This window comes from Bufo gargarizans, chromosome 1, assembly GCF_014858855.1.
Source record: "Bufo gargarizans isolate SCDJY-AF-19 chromosome 1, ASM1485885v1, whole genome shotgun sequence".
Classification (NCBI taxonomy): domain Eukaryota; kingdom Metazoa; phylum Chordata; class Amphibia; order Anura; family Bufonidae; genus Bufo; species Bufo gargarizans.
In genome coordinates, this window is record NC_058080.1 from 575,830,796 (window position 1) to 575,853,760 (window position 22,965).

Consider the following 22,965-nt stretch of genomic DNA (forward strand, 5'->3'; position numbering starts at 1 on the left):
AACGGATGGAACAGCTGCCGGGCCTGGTCTGAGAGAGCGATCTTTACTAGCCACAGGAATGGGGGCGGCATGAAAGGAAGGGGTTGCGAAAAAATTACTGGAGGAGGGGGGCCCTTATTCAAAAAATTGGTGTGGGGCCCAGTCATTTCTAGCTACGCCACTGCTACATACATGCTATGTATATCCATAGAGCTCCAGTATCCTGATGGTGGCCAAAATAGTGTCCTGTTGGCCTCCATCTGGCTGGTACATGTCAGTATACCACAAAAGTAGAGGTATGGAATAGCATAGTAGACTAGGCTATTACATACAACACTATCCATTAAAAACCTATAAAGGTAGCAGCATGTGGGCGGTGCATGCAACTGCATATCATCTGTCACAGGCAGGGCTTTTTTTTCTCAGAGAAAAGGTGGTGGAACTCACCCCCCCTCCCCTGGCCACGCCCCTACCCACCCCTAGGACTGCCCCCTAAAACCACCCCTTTAGAGAACAGGGATGCAAGTAAAATTGCCAGTGACGGTCGTGACAGCCAGGCTGCCAGTGCCCGCGGCCGCCGCCGCCCTACTCCACACATGGGCAGCGCAGCCTGGCCTGACCTGGCCTGGCCCCTTCCTTCCCTGTTCCTGTTCCCCTAATTGGCCAATTCAATCTTTTTTAATTTAAAAATGAAATAAATGAAAAATTACCTTTTTCCTTTTGTTTCCTTTTCCTGCCTGGTGCCGCTCTCTGCCTCCTGCTCGTGCCGACACCCACGACACTAAACTGCCCCATGCGCCTCCAGCGGCCTGTCAGTGGAGCCGGAGGCGGGGGGTCCCGGGTCTGGGGCCGCAGACAGCAATGGAGTCGGCCTGGGGACGGGGTTTGAGGCCACAGAATCGGCGTCTCCTCTCTCACTCTCTCCGCCACTGTCAGTGGTGGGCGGGAGCTGGGCGGGCCTGAGCCAGTGGAGAGCCGGAGGTGCCGGAGGCTGCAGGGACTGAGCAATCATGTAAACTGTAAGTAAGCAGCCTAAGCAGGGCCGGTGCTAGGATTTTTGGCACCCTAGGAAAGATAAAAATTGACGCCCCCCCCCCCCCCTTTATCAGACATTACATATGTTCCACCCCTTTCTCAGACATCACATATGTTCCACCCCTTTCTCAGCTTAAATTAAAAGAACTGCTATGCTTCCCTTATGGTTAATCAAGCTTCTTGTAGCTGTCTCTTTTTGCGGAACGGAATTGCGGACCCATACATTTCTATGGGACCGCACGACGTGCGGCCCCAATCCGGAATTGCAGACCCGGATCCGTAATTCCGATCCTGAAAAAAATAGAACATGTCCTATTCTTGTCCACAATAGCGGACAAGAATAGGCATATTCTCTTAGTGCCGGCAATGTGCGGTCCACAAAATGCGGAACGCACATTGCCACTGTCCGTGTTTTGTGGATCCGCAAAACACACACGGATGTGTGAATGGACCCTAAATGTGAGGTAAATTAGTTTCCAATGTAGTATTAATAACTAAACAATTACATAATAAACATAATGCATTGTCTACTTACCACCAGGACAATAAGATGATCTGGTCTCTGGCTGTAGTCTGGCTCTTGGTCTGGCTCTGGGGACTCCCTTGTCACTCTCATTCTACCCCCCTCCCTTGTCACTCTCATTCTACCCCCCCCCCTTGTCACTCTCATTCTACCCCCCCCCTCCCTTGTCACTCTCATTCTACCCCCTCTTGTCACTCTCATTTCCTCCCCCCCTTGTCACTCTCGTTTCCTCCCCCCCTTGTCACTCTCGTTTCCTCCCCCCCTTGTCACTCTCATTTCCCCCCTTGTCACTCTCATTCCCCCCCCCCTTGTCACTCTCATTTCAATTCCCCCCCTTGTCACTCTCATTTCCATCCCCCCCACCCCTTGTCACTCTCATTTCCATTCCCCCCCCCCCTTCCTCCTGCCACCTCTAGTGTTGCGTGGCCGAGCTCTGTTCGGTCCGCAGTACAGGAGCATTTGTTTCCTGTACCCGGCCGGACTGAAAGGAAGTGCACACTAAGTGAGCACTTCCTGTCAGTCCGGCCGGGTACAGGAAACAAAAGCTCCTGTACCGTGGACCGAACAGAGCTCGGCCACGCAACATTAACAACAGCACAGAGCAGACACAACAGGCGCAGGCAGGCTGCGCAGCACTGAGCCGGCGGCCGGAGATTCTTTAGAGCGGCAAGCGCTCAGCCGCTCTGGAAGCGCAGCAAGCGCCGGCCGAACTTATATAACCAACTTTATTTTTTTTTACACCACACCGCAACGGGTGCCCAATAGGTGGCGGAACACCGTTCCGGGGCGTTCCGCCAGAAAAAAAGGCCTGGTCACAGGTCTCTATCAGACGTATACACTGAGAGCTTTTCCTGGAGTATAGGTGAAGGGGAGCCATTAATGTGATGTGTGCAGAGCCTAATATAACTGGTTCGTAGCTTACATTAGCATTAAGAGGAAATGCTAGATCTTGGTTTGTCCTAGCATAAGCTTTCTCTTTATGGGTTGAATACATTATAATGACCCTGTCTTGTAGCACTATAAGGAAGTCATTTTTGTGTAAGCATGATCAGAAGGGAGAAGTAATCATAAATATGTGGATTACATGGGCTGGAATAACTTTTTGCTTAAAGGGATATTCTGGTTATATTAAAGAAGAACTCCTACAAAAATGTTATTCTCTGACCTGCTAGAAAGGTACATGATGTAATCTGTAGTGAATGTTATCTTATCAGTGTCTTAATTGGTGAGTTATCCCCTCCCTTCTGATCCTCAGCTGTGTCATGTGACCAGCAATCAGACTTTCCAAATAACACCTCACCTTATGTGTGGACAGGAAGTCAGTTTCTCTATGTATTCCTATAGGAGTCTCAATGCCAGTCTCCTAGGAATAAATAGATACGTAACTAACATCCTGTCCTGTGTCAGTTGGAAATATAGCTAGGATAGGGGATAACTATTAGATTGGTGGGTGTCCTACCACTGTGACCCCACTGATCACAAGAATGGGGGCCCTGTAACCTGTGGAGCCCCTCCTCTCCCAAAAGGAATGGAGCAGCCACTCAGGCATGTATGTGGCTGCTCAATTCATTTCTATGATAGCTGAGTACAGCGCTCTGCTTTTTCTGCCAGATTCCATAGAGATAACTAAAAACCAAACAAGTGGAATGTTGTATCAAAAAATATCATTTTTTATCACGGAGAAGCACAGGGTAAGTCAACTCAAACGAACCACCATGGAACTGCGCAAAGTAATGCACAGTTAGGTACGATCAAAAGGTAAAGCTAAAGCTAGGGCTCTGGGAAACCAAAGAATTATCGCATGTGGTAGTCTCCCCAATAGGGGTATGGTACACAAGGCACCACAGACAAAATGTGGTAAACCCAAAGTCGTAGCTCGCATACACTGATTGGTATAGGCGTCGCAATCAGCCCAATACAATAATGCAATGATGAAATTGACTAGCTGAAATCAGAATCATACAATTAGTATACGCCTAAGTGCAAGTGACCCAGCAGGGATACATACAAGGGTACCCCACACGCAATCAAAACCGTGCTAAATACGGACCGTACCTAAGGACATGGTGGCAAATTGAATGACAAGCCCTGGGAGCGAGACCTCGACGCGCGTTTCACCTCACGGCTTCGTCAGGAGGTACTATACAATGAATAAGCAGGGTATATATAGGACATGGTAGGGGTGGGGCGATGGACGGAAATTACCTAAATTCGGCACATCTGCGGACCACACAAGCGGGCGCGGGGAGCTCCATGATGCGCGGCGCCATCACTCAGCGCATCCACGTCTACACACCGCGCATGCGCAGCAGTTTTTTGCAGACGTCACGGTGCGCTTCGAGATGGCGTCACCCAGCGCATGTGCACCCCGTGACCCCCGTGGAACGCAGGTGAACCGCAGTCCATGGCTCCAAAAGAGGCTAAAGGGTGGAGTATAATCACACAGTTGCCGCAATGCCGCAAGTACACACCTGTCGTATCCCCACCGGGCCCCATGCTCACAAGAGATGTCATATAAAAAGGGGGACCATCGATGGGCACATGATATGAGTCGACGAATAATAAATACATAATCACAAATGATGACTGGCTTCCTGATATGCACATATAGTAAAAGAGGTGACATGTAAGGGGTCCATATAAATAGGACCATAATAATGGCAGCTATAGCATAACCCTATAGCTCATACACCGTGATGAATACTAATAAACATACACTGTGCAAGGGATCCATAACAATGGAACCATAGTGATCATACAATTGATCATACAATTGATCTAGTGGTATAGTGAATAGAAGAAAAAATCTTATCAATAAAAACATATATAAAAAAAGTGATGTCAGTAATGTACATATAATCATAAGTGTGCATAATCCAGAATATGTCCAATCAGGTCATGTGGGTCAACATTACCATCTAAACCGTAATTCACCCATAGTAAAATACAATACATTCCTCGTCTCCTTATCTAGTATACATGATGGTATAGTCTCTCAAATTACAAGAGAATAGTCAAGGAGGCAAGAATGTAAAAAACATGTAAGTCTAAACGATGGGTGTAATAGAACAGTTCATACGAATAGGGACAATCATCCCATTATATTCTAAAAAAGGGTGATGCTATATAAAAAATTATGTAATGTCGACCCACTGTGATGGTGGTAGAGAGTGGGGGCGAGCAGGGCGACACCCCGGGCAGCGAAAGGCAGCCCGCGGGGTCACCCCGCGCACACCCAAACGACCACCCTAAAAAAACACCAAGAGGGTATACAAAAAATCCTGAAACGGAGGGGGGTGACCGGGGTGACACCACCGGCAGCGAAGGCCGCCGGTGGGGTCAACCGAGGCACCCCCCGCCGCCAAGGCAAAGGGCAACGAGAAAAGCAATATGAACCGTGGCAAGGGTGGGATCGGAGCGGCCGGGACGGCACCGCAGACGCCATAGAGATGAATGTAGTGGCTGAAAGCATGTCCAACTGGCAGCTGTGTTCATTTTAGGAGGCTCCACAAGGTACCGAATACCCCTTTAATGTAGTATATATAGTCTGATGCCTTCAGTTTTGTACTTCATGGTAACATACATTGGGACAGATGGAAGTGGGTAAAAAGGCAGGATCAGGGTTTGTTTGTAGTCTGTAACTATGGACACACATAGAACTGCATAGGAGCTGTAGAGACAAAATAGCAGGATTTTATTAATCAAGACTAGTTACAGCGTTGTTTCATACTTCATTTTAGGTGCACTGCACCAATACAACATTTGGTTGCAAAAGTATACACTGGTGGAGATTTATCCAAATTGGTACCAAGTAAAACTGGCTTATTTGCCCATAACAACCAATGAAAGTTAGCCTTTCATTTTTCAAAGAAGCTCCAGTTTTGATCAATCTCCACCATAGTCTTTAAGAATATTCATCTTTAAAATTGAAATTAAATTAAATATTTAAAATTGAAATTAAAAAGAAATTAAAAATGTCTGACTGAGGATAGACCATCAAAATTAAAATCCCAGAAAACCCCTTTAAGGCGTTTGTCCAATTAATTATAAATATGATTTATTGTGTATGAAATGGAATATAATTACACTTACTCATATACTCTATTGTTCAAATCTACATGTGTCCTGTTTAAACCAGCTTTCCACAGGAAGGGAGCTCCACCAGCTTTCTTTGTGTTGGCACATGAGCAGTGAAGGGGCCGATTGTCTACCTTAGTTCAATAATCTTCTCCATCTCTGAATCAGCCGTGATGGAGAAGGGAACTGGATTAGTTATGGAAATGAGGCAGATGGCCAGCTCTTTCAAGCACATCACTGGTCACATGCCAACACAGGAGTCAGGACCAACATGGAATCAGACCTACCAGGTCAAATAGGAGAATGCATGCAGAGTTGACCAATAAAGTATATGAGTAAGTACAATTATATTACATTTCATACACACATAAAAGCACATGAATTCTGCTAGAAAAGCTCTTTAAACACTATTAAATCTTTCCACCGATTATAGGATCGCCAGTCTCATTTTTGCTGCAAAACTCAGACTTCATTCTTAGGCATAGAACAAATGCCATTTTATATATGAACTATGGCAGGGGTGCACCTAGCCTTATTGCTGCCTGAGGCAAAAACTGAAACGGTGCCCTCCAATGACAATTTCTTAACCTAACCCATTTTCCACAATAAAAGTGCCTATTGCCCATGGCCCTTCCGCTGCCCCCCTCTTGCCCGTACCTAGTACAGCCTAAGGCGATCGCCTCACCTGGCCTCATTGGTGGTGCACCCCTGAACTATGGCATTTCATATTTCTAAAAAAAAATTATATTCTGTGTGTATTTACAGCCAATGAAAATCGCTATGAAGGTTCCTGGAAAGGAGGAAAGAAGCATGGCCCTGGAAAGTTTTATTACCTTGACAAAGGCCAACTGTATGAAGGAATATGGGTAGAAGATATTCCAAAGTGTGGAACTATGGTGGATTTTGGACGTGTAGAAGCACCGTACCCAACAAAATATCCTATTCCAGAGGTAAAATAGTGTTTATGTTGTACATTGTCCGGTTTGGATCAACATCCTTTAAAATAATCAGTTATGAAGGTATCTGTCATTTTGTAATGTATTTCTTTTACCTTTATTGCTCGTATCTTACGTTCTAGGCTGTGGTCACATGACCATGTCCATGCAGCTCTTTATCTCCTGTGATAAGATGTCCATGGGCGGGGCAGTGCTAGGGGCGTGTCTATGTAACTAGCTGGGTGGGAGGAGCTATAAACCAGCTGGGTGTTGTTAGGGGCAGTGCTAGAGCTGTGGTAGAGAAAGAAGTGCTTTATGGGTTTGATTGGATACAGCAACAGGAAGTGCTGTGTACAGCATGGAAACAAACCAGTGGGATTTATCAGGACAAGGTAGTCTCCACAAGTTCTATAAATAAAAATAATTCACCACTAAACCAGATGTATTCAATCTGAGGTGGTAGAAATTTGCATGACCACATGCAACTGCAATGTTTTGGGGGACTGGACCCTTCCTCAGATCCCCTCTGGGCCTCCAGTGGTTATGTGGCATTCATCATTCCAGTCACCACTGCAGCCAGTCATTAGACTCAGCAGCCTCAGCAGTGAGTGCTGAGGCCAGTGATTGGCTGGGATGGCGGACACTGAATGACAAGGACCACTGCAGGCCCAGTGGCGTTAACAGCTAAAGGCAAGGGAGTGATGAAATATTTAAAAGTGGAGTGTTTTTTTTCTTTATTTTATACATCCCCCTGCTGGCAGCTGATTAAAAAAAAAATTATTGGAAAAAAAACTTTTAAGGTATTTTTTTTCTTACACTTAGATCTTTGCTGTCGTTTTTATGCACTTCTGCATTTTTAGTGGCAGTTTTCACACCTTAAATTTTTTGCCGCATTTTTGTGTAAATGCCAGCTCCAGATGAAGGTCTATGGGAAACTTGAAACACAGGACGCACAAGCATTTAGTTTTTTTTTTTGCTACTGACATTTTTGTAGTAGGTGGCATTTTTTGTCTTTGTCCTCTTAAAAAAATGCAGCATTCCCTTCTCTATAGGGGAAAATGCCATGAAGAAACCGCTAGTGGGAAAGAAAGTTTGCAAACGCCCCAGAAAATGGTACATAGAGCATGGTGGGAAAAAAAAAAAAAAAGAACTTGCGCTTATTTTTTTTGTGGCTGTTTTTTAAATAAGTAAAACATAACAAACTATATAAATTTGGTATTGTCATAATCATAATGACCCAAAGAATAAAGTTAATGTCATGTTTACCGAACTGTTAATGCCGTAAAAACAAAACATAAAAAACAAAGTCAGAATTGCATTTACTTCTATTTCCACCCCACAATTTTTTTTTTACATTTTTTTACTTTCCCAACACATTATACAAACCATGGAATTATTCAATTACAAAGTACAACGTATCCCACAAAAAAAAAAAAAAAAGCCATGTTAACAGAAAAATTAAAAAGTTATGACTCTTTAAAGACAGACCGGGAATAAACAAAAATAGTTGCACCTGAAATTTACTTGGTCCTTGAGTTGTTAAAACAGACAGCCAATACACTTCTAGTACTTTCCTGTATCTATTCTCACACTGCATAAAGCCTTAGGCTGGTTTCACACGGGCGTTGCGGAAAAAGATGCGGGTGTGTTGTGGGAACATGCACGATTTTTCCGCGCGAGTGCAAAACATTGTAATGCGTTTTGCACGCGCGTGAGAAAAATCGGCATGTTTGGTACCTAAATTAGTTTCCAATGTAGTATTAATAACTAAACAATTACATAATAAACATATTGCATTGTCTAGTTACCACCAGGACAATAAGATGATCTGGTCTCTGGCTGTAGTCTGGCTCTTGGTATGGCTCTGGGGACTCCCTTGTCACTCTCATTTCCCCCCCTCCCTTGTCACTCTCATTCCCCCCCTCCCTTGTCACTCTCATTTCCCCCCCTCCCTTGTCACTCTCATTTCCCCCCTCCCTTGTCACTCTCATTCTACCACCCTCCCTTGTCACTCTCATTCTACCCCCCCCTTGTCACTCTCATTTCCTCCCTCCCTTGTCACTCTCATTTCCTCCCCCCTTGTCACTCTCATTTCCATCCCCCCCACTTGTCACTCATTTCCATTCCCCCCACCCCTTGTCACTCTCATTTCCATTCCCCCCCACCCCTTGTCACTCTCATTTCCATTCCCCCCCACCCCTTGTCACTCTCATTTCCATCCCCCCCACTTGTCACTCATTTCCATTCCCCCCACCCCTTGTCACTCTCATTTCCATTCCCCCCCACCCCTTGTCACTCTCATTTCCATTCCCCCCCCCCCCCTTTCTCCTGTCACCTCTAGTGTAGCGTGGCCGAGCTCTGTTCGGTCCACGGTACAGGAGCATTTGTTTCCTGTACCCGGCCGGACTGAAAGGAAGTGCACACTAAGTGAGCACTTCCTGTCAGTCCGGCCGGGTACAGGAAACAAAAGCTCCTGTACCGTGGACCGAACAGAGCTCGGCCACGCAACATTAACAACAGCACAGAGCAGACACAGCAGGCGCAGGCAGGCTGCGCAGCACTGAGCCGGCGGCCGGAGATTCTTTAGAGCGGCAAGCGCTCAGCCGCTCTGAAAGCGCAGCATGAGGGGCGCAGCCGGCCGAACTTATATAACCAACTTTATTTTTTTTTACACCACACCGCAACGGGCGCCCAATAGGTGGCGGAACGCCAGAAAAAAAGGCCTGCTTATAACCATATTATAAGGGAAAATAATAATGATCGGGTCTCCATTCCGATCGTCTCCTAGCAACCGTGCGTGAAAATCGCACCACATCCGCACTTGCTTGCGAATGCTTGCGATTTTCACGCAGCCCCGTTCATTTTTATGGGGCCTGCGTTGCGTGGAAAACGCACAATATAGAGCATGCTGCGATTTTCACGTAACGCACAAGTGATGCGTTAAAATCACTGCTCATCTGCACAGCCCCATTGAAGTGAATGGGTCCGGATTCAGTGCGGGTGCAATGCGTTCACCTCACACATTGCACCCGCGCGGAATATTCGCCCGTGTGAAAGGGGCCTTAGGGTCCATTCACACTAGCGTAAGGGCTCTGTGCCTGTATTACGACCCGCAAATGGCGGGTCCGGTCCGTGGTGTGGATGTGGACCCATTGACTTGACTGGGTCTGCAATCCGCAAGATACACAAAAGATAGGACATGTCCTATCTTTTGCGGAATGGAAGAACGGATTGGAAGCCCACAGAAGCGCTTTTGTGGGCTTTCGGGTCTGAGCCTTTATACTGGATAAGATTAGGACACTGTAAAGATAAGTCAATGGGTCCGCATTCGCAACTATGGTGCCCGTTCACTGCGGACTGCAATTTGCGGTCCGCAGCACGTATTTTGATTAGTGATTCCATCAGACACTGTGAGCCAAAACCAGGACTGGAGCCTCCACAGACATGAGGTGTAATGAAAAGATCTGCCCCAGTTCTATGTTTAGAGACGCTCCTGGTTTTGGCTTGAAATCAGTTATAGAAATTGTTGACCAAACACTGACTGTGTGAATGAGGTGTAACTCCCCTCTTCTCTCAGACAACAGGAATGTATGTGAGCAGCTAACAGGGGGCACTCGCATATATCCTCCAAGACAGGGAAGAAAAAAACAGGACTGCCTTCTCTCTGTTCTCTGCATTAAAAGGAAGCAGCTGTCTGGTGACACAATTGCCTGATCACACATTTCAATGGATAATACAGAAAAACTGTGCGTACAGTGGGAAGTAACAGATAAAAAATTGTGAAAGTACATAGTACTTCCCCTTTAAAAAAAAAAAAAAGGGAACAACTCTCTTTTTCTTAAACTTAAGTGTTTAATATAGACATGTTATTTTTATAATTGCAATAAAAAAACGACTTTAATTGCTTATTGTCTGGGACTTGAAGAGGACCTGTCACCATTCCTATCTGTTTTAGTCCACCTGAAGTGACAATTCTGGAGCACTAGTTTTTATTACTCTATGTTTTGTTTTGTATATGAACCCTATGAACTTGTAAAGCGCTGCGGAATATTGTGGCGCTATATAAATCAATTTTATTATTATTATTATTATTGTGCTGTTTCTCTATTTTTCCTACTAGAAGTGTGAATAAATGTACAACTGGATTTTACCCATTGGTGGTGTGCCCCTGCCCAGTCTGACACTGCCCAACTGGTAACAACCAATTGTTAGATTTATTCATAAACTTCCAGCAGGAATAATAGATGAGTGGAGAGGTGGCAGGTCCTATTTAAATATTGATAACTTATAATAAGGATCAATCATTAGTATCTGATTGGTGGGGCTCCGACTCCCAGCACCACCACCAACCATCAATATTAGATGATGTGGAAAAGGAGGAAAAGCAGATGGCAGAAGAAGGGCTCCCACCTGTAGGGCAGGAGAGCGCTGGGGTTGGAGAAGTGATTAATATTCTGTGTTTACTGTCAGATAACCTGCAGAAGATTGCAGGCCAGAACAGCAATAATATGCATATTGTGCCCCCATCTAACCAGCCAAACCCATACTAGCAACAGCCTCTGTTAAAATGACTTCTAATGCCGTGTGTTCCTGTCTGACCTCAACTATAGTAACTCGTACTGATGGCAATATGTGAGTACAATTCATTACAACACAAATCAGGCAGGTGTCTGTTTTTTGCCTTCCTTGTGTCATCCATATTCTACTGCTCAGCTGAAAATTAATTTCCAGAGGATTTTCTATAAGTGGTCAGCGAAAAATGGACCGAAAACGGATGCCACCCATGCTCTGTTTTTCACAGACCAATAGACTTCAATGGGCGTGTTTGGTCTGCATCACTGGGCAAAGTGGTGCATGTCTCCCATGATTTTTTGCACTGACCCACTGTCAGAGAAAAATCAACGGATTTGTGAACATACACATTAATAGTCAATGGGTACGTGTGCTAACCGTGATGAATACAGAAAACGAACGTCCATGAAAAATGTTAATGTGAAAATATGTTTCATTAATGTGAGTCCAAATGGTCATTTTGATATAGGGAAATAAAGGTTATAGTCCAGAGGGGCAGGTCTAGAAGCTGCGGAAGGTTAGTGGTGGTGTTTTTTAATTTTTAATTTGGTCTTTGCTATTTTACACTTTGTACTCTCTATACTGCCACACAAGACCTATAGGGTGTATTTTATCATTACATTTTTTTTATTGCTAAATTCTCCTGTATTTGGGGCTGACCTATTAGCCCCAGATACAGGAGTGAATAAAGTCCCCAGAGGTTTTACTAGGCTGTACAAGGTGTTTTACAGGGCCAGCAGCTTGTGCACTTACCAGGACCCCAGAGATCACATGATCGCTGGGTGGAAGCAGTAAGCAGATGCATACAGGATTGGGATGGTAGAAGCCCATTTCTGCTTTCTCTATGGGGAGCCTTGCTGTCACGGACATCCGGTTTCCCACTCCTCTAGTTGTACAACCTCAGTGCAGCTGCTAATTCTGCAAGGACATTCAGAAACATCCTTGCAGAATTAAATGCAGCACACAACTGGTTAATATGACTTCTAGTAGTACACCATTCAAGATGGACTTAGGTCTTTTTTTAACCCACTATCTAACTATGTAAAAGCTTTGTCATAAAGACCATCTGCGTCCTCCAGTCTACTGTGCATCCTGTTTCCACCACATACAATATTTAGAAGTCGTACCACCCTTTTTCTGTTACAATTGTTGCAGTGCAGAATAAAGTTACCAGAAAAGATTATGGAAAGTTTAAAAGGAATCTAATCTGTATCCTCGAGATTCACACGGTAGTAAGTGCTTTGTGTTCACAGGAAAGTCTCCTTTAGGGCTCATTCACACGAACGTGTGCTGCCCGTTGCCGTATTGCGGACCGCATTTGCGGATCTGCAATACATGGGTACTGTTCAGTGGCATTCCGCATCACTACGCAACGGAACACTACGGAGTGCTTTCTGGGGTTCCGTTCTGTGCCTCCGCACCGCAAAAAGATAGAACTTGATCTTTTTGCCGAACAGACGGATCCCGGACCCATTCAAGTAAATGGGTCTGCAATCCCCATGCAGCTGCCCCATGGACTGTGCCCATGCATTGCGGACCACAATTTGTGGTCCACAGCACGGGTATGGGCTTCACACGGTCGTGTGAACAAGCCCTTATATATTTTTTTATTTCTTTATTGCACCTAAAACACCTATAAAAGGTCTAAACAGAACACAAAGGAACTGTCTCACCAGGAGAGCATAGTGTGTACACACCTCTCCCTGGGTACTGCTCGAAAAGCAGTCTACAAATTCAGAAAAAGGGGAGCAGCAACGTAGTAAAACTTAGCTTTTAGTAAACTCAGAGAACTCCCATAGCTGGGGAAAAAAACAAAAAACGTACGAACATAAACAAACCGGTGCAGGACCAAACAAGTGTGCCACATAGAAAAACAGTGACACACTAAGCTAGGTACATACAACCCAGGCCATAGGGTCCCTGAGTCCGAGTCCCGTGAACAGATGCTGGGATGAGCGGGACGCTATATGAAAACACGGAATGGTCTTACCGGTTTAGTTGAGAAACCTCACTATTCCAAAAGTGTGGAATGTCGGTAGAGGAGATGGTCACTCCTTGCAGGCTTTAATTACCAGATGTCCAAACGTGTGCTGCCCGTTGCCGTATTGCGGACCGCATTTGCGGATCTGCAATACATGGGTACTGTTCAGTGGCATTCCGCATCACTACGCAACGGAACACTACGGAGTGCTTTCTGGGGTTCCGTTCTGTGCCTCCGCACCGCAAAAAGATAGAACTTGATCTTTTTGCCGAACAGACGGATCCCGGACCCATTCAAGTAAATGGGTCTGCAATCCCCATGCAGCTGCCCCATGGACTGTGCCCATGCATTGCGGACCACAATTTGTGGTCCACAGCACGGGTATGGGCTTCACACGGTCGTGTGAACAAGCCCTTATATATTTTTTTATTTCTTTATTGCACCTAAAACACCTATAAAAGGTCTAAACAGAACACAAAGGAACTGTCTCACCAGGAGAGCATAGTGTGTACACACCTCTCCCTGGGTACTACTCGAAAAGCAGTCTACAAATTCAGAAAAAGGGGAGCAGCAACGTAGTAAAACTTAGCTTTTAGTAAACTCAGAGAACTCCCATAGCTGGGGAAAAAAACAAAAAACGTACGAACATAAACAAACCGGTGCAGGACCAAACAAGTGTGCCACATAGAAAAACAGTGACACACTAAGCTAGGTACATACAACCCAGGCCATAGGGTCCCTGAGTCCGAGTCCCGTGAACAGATGCTGGGACGAGCGGGACGCTATATGAAAACACGGAATGGTCTTACCGGTTTAGTTGAGAAACCTCACTATTCCAAAAGTGTGGAATGTCGGTAGAGGAGATGGTCACTCTTTGCAGGCTTTAATTACCAGATGTCCAAACAGTAATACAGGCATCAGGTCCTTAGGTCATCAGTCTTAGCCGTGGGGAAGCCTCGGGAAGAACAATCTGTCCCTATTACACCCTACTTGACTTATTCATCCCTAGTGACCTAACAAGGGGTCCGTGCCCCGCCCGGAACTTCACACTGATCAAGGATACCTATTGGGCCCTACACAACGTGTCCAGAGGCTAAACTGGATGCCTGATCAGGGTAATGGAATCATACATGAAATAGATTGGCCACAATATGTTTGCGTGTCCCAACGCGTTTCATCAAATGAACATATCAAAAACTATTGTATATACTAAGAGAGCCCCGTGAATCAACAGGGGACACGGGGCTTAGTATTTAACTAAATCCTGGCTGCCTAACTGCTGAAGGCACAGCTCCGCAGAATAAGGCAATTCAGAATGCTACTGTAGCGAGGCCTATGGCGTTGCTCCACAGTATCACCTGCAACAGATATAGAAACACACGGACGGACCCATTAGGAAACAGATCCCGCTCAGCCTGCACTCTATGATAAGTAGAGACTGGTTCTTACAATGCTCCTGGAGGGGCGTGTGGCAGATGTGTTGTCCAGGGAAGTGCCTGCCGCAATCCAAAAAGTGTGAACGTACCCTTACTTCAAGCCTAGCGATCATGTGATTCTTGGAGGCCAGGTGCATGCACAAGCTACTAGGTCTTAGCAGACCCATATAAGCTTTGCAGTGAGGCTGAACAACCTTGTACAACCTCTCTGGGGGATATATTCCCCCTGTTGCAGGTGTAGTATTAAATGCTCCCCAAAAGGTATGACCTCTATGGGAGGATACAAAGTGTAAAATAAAAAAATAAAGACCAAGTAAAAAAAAAGTTATATTTTTATTTACTTTTTTTTTTTTTTACATTTTCACAGGTATGAAAAAGCTCCATGTATCACTGAAAAAAGTTGTTTTCAACGTTGCGTATCATAAAAAAAACCTAAAAATATGCCTTGTCAGGAATGGCCGGGTTTTTGAACTGGTTAAACATAACAATAGGCTGAACATGTTTACTTCTGTCTTTCCTTAAATTACAAAAATAGCAATGAGGCGCTGTTCTCATGTACGTTCTCACTATGTATTTGCTCTGGATCAGTAAACAGTTTATTTAGTGGTAGTTCCTACATAATTCTTTACACAGAGCATTATGATTTCTTCTTAGATACTGACTCACGTTAATCAGTTCTCCACCTAATCTTTAGGCATAGCCACCCCTGACATGTCTGTTTTTGTAACAGGTAACCAGTGGTGTGCTCCCTCTTTGCAGCACCGCTGGCATCCCGCTGATAAAGAGAGGGAGGAGGAGCCGGCGTCGGATGTGGCCGGCGTCCTCATCTCCCTGGCAACAAGGGGGTGGGGAGGACCCGGCAGCGCACTCTTCCTCAGCGAGGCCGGCGGACAACCACACCTTGTCTCCCCAAAAAAACGATTTGATACATATGCAAATTAACCTGAGATGAGTCAGGGACAGGACTATTCCATTGCGCGGCTGGCATCCTCCATCCCCTAGGCAACGAGCAGGGGCAGGAACTCATATCCGTCGGTGCTCTGGGTTTTGGCTGGGGCTGACACAGGGTCACGTGACGCTGGCCACGTCACGTGATCATTCAGTCTGGCCTATTTAAAAGGCAACTTGCCGGCCACAAGTTGCCTGTGATTGGTCTTACTTCTCCACTAGCGGTTTCCTGCATGCTTGATTTTGTGAACTCAGCCTCGGCTTGTATTTGACTCTTGATCCTGTGTAATCCTTTTGTACTAACGTCACCTCCTGGCTCCTGACCTTGACTTGTATTTTGACCTCGATCCTGTGTAATCCCTTTGTACTAACGTGACCTCCTGGCTCCTGAACTCGGCTTGAATTTGACCTTGATCCTGTGTTATTACTTTGTACTGACGTGACCTCCTGGTACTTGACATCGGCTTCCATTTTATTCTGGTTTTGCTTATGGTTGGTTATTTGCTTGTTTGGTTACTACCCAGCCTGGTAGCTTGCATTTCTTAATCTTCTTCTTCTATTTAAGTCTTAGTCTTTTATTTTCTCTTACCTTGCTCTCTCCCTGTAGACCCCTGCACGTACTTAAGCTAGGGACTGCCGTCCAGTTGCACACCGTCAGTTAGGATGGACCGTGCAAGTAGGTAGGCATAGTGAAGTGGGTGGAGCTTATGGCTGCACTATCCCTATGGAATCGTGACAGTTTTTCTTAGAAAGCTGGTTGTGCTGCTCCTGTTACTCCTCTCCTATAAATGTATTAACAGACAACTGGACATCCCCATTGACACAGTCAAAGGATGTGTCTCTACACTAACAGCACAAATTAGATGGTACAAAAGCAGTTTCATAATTTAAAAAAAATTCACAGGTGCAAAAAAACAATAATGCCCCAAAATTACATAATTCTATGCAAAACTACTGTCATGCTCAACCAGTGTAATATTGGGAAATATTAAGAGGTTTGTGTCAGTAGGTGCAAGAATAAATGAATGAGCTGTATGCGGGCAAAATTCAAGTTGAGAGTGGGTTATCGGGCAGATGACTCTTGAACAGTTTCAAGCCTTTTTGACCATGTGGTATACTTGTATTTCTTCATTGTCCAGGAGCATGAGAAACCTTACTGAATGTCCCAATGAGAAGTTGGTGGCTCTGCTGCACTATGCAGATTATCTTTAACAGCTAAAAAGAGCGTCAGGAATCAGCGGGGAGCCGTTTCTACCCAAACAGGACTTTCATTTATTCTTGGACTGAGCCACGAAGACGAAATTCTTGGCATGGTTGAGTGCAACAATATTTTTGGATATGACCCAAAGTTGTTAATTTAATCATAACTTAGCGGAATAATAACAGAGGAGCAGCACAATGCAGAGTTCTAATAAAATATGGGGAATACAATAACTTATTAAGACATGCCAAGAGAGATGACAGGCCCTCTTTAATCACATTGGCTATGATAGGGGATGTATGACATGACCACGCTGAAGTTTTGCTATCCTGCTTTTAATCCTAGTGACAATCCAGTCGAGGGCTGGACAGCTGAGATATTTGAAAGGTTGCCAGTAATACTCTAACAATTACAGCCTTTTAAATGGGACTGTCAGGTAGCACATCCCGTGTAACTAGTCTTTCTCAGATTACTCAAGTGCTCAGCTGAAAGTCAAATGAGCACAGAGTAACGGCCACATTTTTTTTGGGGGTTTTAACCAAGCTATGCTTGGATTTTCTTGGATAACGGATCTCCACGTTTCTGTATGTCGCTGTGATTGAGCAGGGCAGTGGATAGGCTCAAGACAAATATCATTGACCCTTTTTCACTGAAGAAGGCTGAACAGAAGACATTACAGCATTTACCTGATCACTTCTGACCCATTTACTCAGTACTTGGGGCAGACTGCTGAGGACAGTGATTGGCTGCAGTGGTGATGTGTTGTATCCTGGTAGGTCATTACTGTCTGTAAACCAAAAGTGGTAGAAGAATAGGACCAGTGCCGCAGAGAACAGAGCTGGAGATAGGGGTGAGTATACTTTTTTTCTTTTTTTTTTTTTTTTTTTAAGCCAATTTAGGGGTCATCTGAGATTTTAAATTATCGTTGGCAAAACCTTTAAGGAAATGCCAAAAAGGACTGTTAAACTGGCCATACACGAGATAACTGTCGACCAAACACTCATTGGTTGACAGCCACCTCTCCTGTTGCCCCATTTACATACATGTTCAGATAAGCATACATGTGTTGTGAAAGGGAGAGAGAAGAAAGCTGCTGCCAGACACTTGTGGCAGGCACCTTAACACCCCAAAAACAAAAGTATCGGTAACTACCTGGCCCACATGCACAAGAGATGGTTGGATGATCGCCAAAATCAGCAGTTTTACCCAACATACATCTTTTCTGTGGTAGTTTTGTAACAGACACATGATGCATCCGCTTACCTTAAATGGGCACAAACATTTCAAACTACTTCTCAACTCGTCACTTTAGGTGAACCTGAACAAATCTGTAAATTGCTTTGATTAAATATTTTCCTATTATCGACCCCAAAAAACACTTCTGAAGTCTCTGCCACTATGTGTCTCCCTTCTAGCAGTTTTGTTGTCCACTCACTGTTAGGGCAAATTGCGGATCTGCAAAACACGGATACCGGCTGTGTGCATTCTGTATTTTGTGGAACGGAACGTCAGGGGCCATAATAGAACAGTCCTATCTATGTCCGTAATGCGGACAAGAATAGGACATGTTCTATATTTTTGCGGATGCCACAGAACGGACATACACATACAGACAGCAGATGGTGTGCTGTCCGCATCTTTTGCGGCTCCGTTGAAGTGAATGGGTCTGCATCTGACCTGCAAAAATGCAGACAAAAAATACATTTTGTGCATGAACCTTCACAAGGTGAATTCCCTCCTTAGAGCATAGACAAACTTGGCTGGCTCCAGAGCTCAGTGTGCTTCTAAACTCAGTGCAGAGGCCCCTTCCCCATCCAGAGCTCAGTGCTTGAATACTGCATAACGTCCAGTATCTCAGACTGCTGTTTTATGTGTACAGACAGCCACATCTCCCAGCACATAGTAAGTGCATTTCTTACTCCTGTTGTAATAGGTTTCATTTGCCTCTGCATGTGTTGGTTTTAGTTTGTTAGTCAACTTCCCTCACTAGACTGATTACAGCACAGATGGGGTAAAGACCTGGGTGATGCAGAATCAATGTGCCCTTGTGTTCTGAATCTTTCTTCTCAAACTCCCCCTCTCCCCCATAAACTGTCTTCTGTGACCTGCAATTATCATTCCCTCTCTATGCTGTCATGATCATGTGTATTTGAGTCCTAAATCTCTGTGCTGTGAGCATAAACTGTCTCTTACACACCATGTGTGCTGAGGATGGGGGCAAGGATTAGTATAGGGCTGACTGGTAATTGGCCTAAAAGTATGGGAAAGAATGTCTAGAGCAGTACTGTACTGGCAGACTGCCTGTATTAGTCTTGTGGAGAACTGCTGGATGCAGGATCAGTGCACTGGGTCAGCTAGAAGCCATTATATACAGACCAGAGCACTGGCAGAGGCTGGAATGGATCCTTACACTGTCCCCAGCAAAAGCAGATAAAGGGGTATTCCTATCACAGACAATTGGGGGGGGGGATCGCTAGGATATGCCCCATTGTCTGATAGGTGCGGGACCCACACATACACAGAGAACGGAGAGTGAGGACTGGAGGACACCGGCCACCACCAAGTGCTCTCCCCATAAACATTAATGGGAGCATGCCGCGCTTCCGCAGCCACCACTCCCATTAATTTCCAGCACTCAGCTATTTTCAGCGACCCCATAGAAATGGGCACTTTCCCCGCCTTGTTCTTGGTGTGGGTCCCAGAGGTGGGACCTGCACCTATCACACAATGGGGGAATATCCTAGCGCTATGCCCTTATTGTCTGTGATGGGAACACCCCTTTAATTTGTCAGAAGCTCTAAAACTCAGTTACCCTTTAAGGTCTCTTAGGCTGCCCATAAACATTTGATAGCCATCAGCACACAGCCATCTCTCCTGGCCCCTCCTTATAGGGGTTCTGCCAAGCTTTTGAGTTATCCCCTATCCATAGGACAAGGAATAACTTGCTGATCACCCGGAGTCCGATCACTGGGGGCTTGCTGCTCCATCAGAACAGGGGAAGGGACTCCCAGCGTTCATACCCCCAGTGATCAGCTAGTTATTCCCTATCCTGTGGATTGGGGGGAAATTGTAAAAACTTAACAACCCCTTTAATAGGGAAAGTGGAGTAAGCTGCTGCAAAGAACCTCTGGTGACTGCAAACGGTGTAGGCATGTTGCAATCCAAGCGTCAGGTCCTTCTCTCCTCAGACATCTGCCATTGGGGAAAGCCCACAGATCTCGTCAGGTTCAGCCAACATACATCTTATGTGTATGGTCAACGTTAGTGTCGAAGAGCCCTACATAAATGTTGTCAAGTGTCCATGATAAATCTAAATTTGCATGACTGACCACTGGATATTTTTTTTTCCCCCTCAGGTAAAAGTGTCAGACCCTGAAGGCATTCTGGAAGCAGCTCGAACATCATTTCTTAAAAAGGAAAAATGACAGTTTTTATGCTTTTGCTAGGGAAATCATGTGCCAATTGTACAACATTGTAATAATGCAACCAGGTCCAAAAGTTAGATACAAATTTGCTTTCAAGGAGGAGCACAGATAGTCTGCTAGTGTCATCCAGACTCCTACAGTTTTATTGCTCTACTAGGGGACAAGAAAATGTAAAAACCTATACATTAGTCACTCTTCATAAACAATACAAAAGGCCATAGGAAAGAGTATCCAAGGCTACAATACAACCCAGATCCCAAAAAGTTTAAAGGCTTTTTTTATTAACTTTTCACAAACCTTTTGTCATAGACATATAAAGAGTTTACATGAGTGGGAGTCTGGGCACTAAGATCCCCACTGATCCCAAATATGCATGCACTTCTGTCCCCTGATTCTAGGGATTGGTGGGGTCTCAGACCCCCACCGATGTAATCTTTTGATATGTATCCATGACAAATGTTTTGTGAAAAGTTATAGACCCTTTAAATTGCTTGTGGTGAACCTATACTTGTATTATAAGGAACTGAATTATTGGAATTACCGTACTCCTTATACAAGGGGGAGTACCCTAGTAATAAGGTAGAGCAGGGTGCAATTAAATACCCTGCCACTACATATATCTCATCAACAGCCATAGACTGTTGTGTATCAATCTGCACCAGAATACAGGCTGTCAAACAGTAAACCCTAATTCTGCTGGTTTGTCTCACAGCATTGGGGAATAAGATTTCTATACTGTGGCCATATTTTAACAACTTGAGCTTATACTTTAATGGGTCATTAACTTTTCCCAAAATCTTTGATGTTATAGAGACATACCAAATGTTGTGATCAATGGGGAGGGGGGGGGGGGGGTCTGAGAGTGCCGAGAACCCCACCGATCCCTAGAACGAGGGGAGAGAAAAACACACATTGTGCTCTCCCCTGCACGAGACTGCTTTCTACAAACGTACGGGCCAGTCTCAATTATATCCTTGGTAGCAAGGAAAGAACGTGCGATCAGGAGGGTCTCAGCACTCAAAACCCCCCCACCGATCACAATTTGCAATAGGGTTCTATGTAAAAAGTTAATGACCTTTAAAATATATTTATAGTTGTGTGAATATAAACATGCAGAACACTGTCTTCCAGTCCTTTGTAAAATGTCTCTGATGCGTTGTGGTGAACATTTGACCTATTTCTGTGCGCAAATCATAGGAAACAGTGACTCAAATAAGATCTGTCAGTGCAGATGTTTGCCGTCACCAGATACAAATGCAGTTGTGTATACCTGTGCAGTGATCTGATAAGCATGTATTCAGGCAAATGGAAAAAAACATAACAGTATGGCTTATAAAATAAAAAAAATCCAAAGATTATAGCCCCAGCTGGGCATCGGTCCCAGCAGTGAGTGATCCTAAATCGCAGGAGGGCAGATGTATGTATATGGATAACAGTTTGTCTCCCATAGCCATTGATGGAGGATTACTATAGGAAGCTGTGGCATCCTGCCACCATACTCAGGAAGCAGATAAAATCCTTATGGAACCTTTAAAAAGGACCTTTCACTGGTCCCTACGTTACAATATTAGTACCTGGCAGTATAGGGCATTACTAGTATATGTCAGGGCACTTTGTTTTTTCAGATGCGCCGCCCTGTATGCTAATTAGTAGCATCAGTTCAGGGAGGGGGAGACTGCCATGTTTCTCAAGGGGGGGGGGGGGTGTCTCCTTCACATGGCTGTGAGCTGTCCAATCACAGCGGAGAGCGACACTCTCCTCTGTGATTGGGCAGTTGGGCAGCTCACAGCCAGGTGAAGCAGACCCCCCCCCGTCCCCCCCTTGAGAAACATGGCCGTCTCCTCCTCCCTGAACTGATGCTACTAATTAGCATAGGTGCGGCAAAAGTTAATGGGTGGGTGGGTGGTGGTGGGGAGGAACAGCAGGGGAATGGAGCAGCGCATCTGAAAAAGAAAAATGCACTTACAATATTAGTACCTGGTAGTATAGGGTATTACTATGTAACGTCGGGACCAGTAAAAGGTCCTCTTTAAAGGGGTTTTCCAGAAATTCCATAACGATGGTGTTTCCTCAGGTCATCAATATTTGATCGGCTGGAGTCCCTCTCCTGACACCCAGGCTGGTCAGCTGAAGAGGCTGCAGCAAGCATTGCTACCTCCTTACAGCATACCAAGCACAGCTCCGTACATTATATAGCGGCCTTGTTTGGTATTGCAGCCCAGGCCCCAGGGGCGTTGCTAGGGTCTGAAAACATCCGGGGCACAAGCCCACTGTGTTGAAATTGCACATTAAAAAGCATGCTTAAAGGGGTGTTCTAGTTTACACAAATTAAGTGCAGTACTGCAGACTGCAGTCATTATATAATACAACATTTGGTAACTTTCCAATATCGGTTATGTTTCATTTCCTCACCACTGCAGAAATATTTGCTTGGGCCCAATATTAATGGGAGTGGACCCTGGGCAACCCCCACAGATCATCCCCCACTCCCCTTGTACTTGTTCCGCTACTTGCGAGCATGAGTTCGAGCATGAGTTCTGCCGGGCATGAGTTCTGCCGGGATCACGCGCCATAGGGTGGGATTGCGCAACTTAGCGACTGAACTCATGCCCGCGCAGCCAGAACACCCCTATAAAGTAACGTTTTCAAGTGTGTAAGTAGGAAAAGCAAAAAAAAATAAAAAATACACAGCGTGTCCACAGTTCACCCAACCTCCCTTTATTCAAAGGCTCTTTAGTATAAATAATACTTAGGCAGTAAAATTCGCCAGTTTTATTTCTTACAGTGCTTTTCACAACCTCAGAATCATCATCTCATATACCGTTCCAAAAAGAATTACAAATAATGTGCACA

At 45.0% G+C, this 22,965-nt stretch overlaps 1 protein-coding gene across 3 annotated transcripts in view; it reads left to right on the forward strand.

Annotated features, from left to right (window-relative positions):
* Positions 1-21,746, forward strand: part of MORN3 (MORN repeat containing 3) — a 36,364-nt gene extending 14,618 nt beyond the window's left edge. For all 3 annotated transcript variants that reach the window (XM_044275741.1, XM_044275740.1, XM_044275742.1), the window contains exons 5-6: positions 6,380-6,564; positions 20,044-21,746. In XM_044275741.1, coding sequence (XP_044131676.1) covers positions 6,380-6,564; positions 20,044-20,112 — 254 coding nt within the window. In that variant the 3' untranslated portion in view covers positions 20,113-21,746. The remainder of the gene's footprint in view (positions 1-6,379; positions 6,565-20,043) is intronic.
* Positions 21,747-22,965: the final 1,219 nt, after the last annotated feature.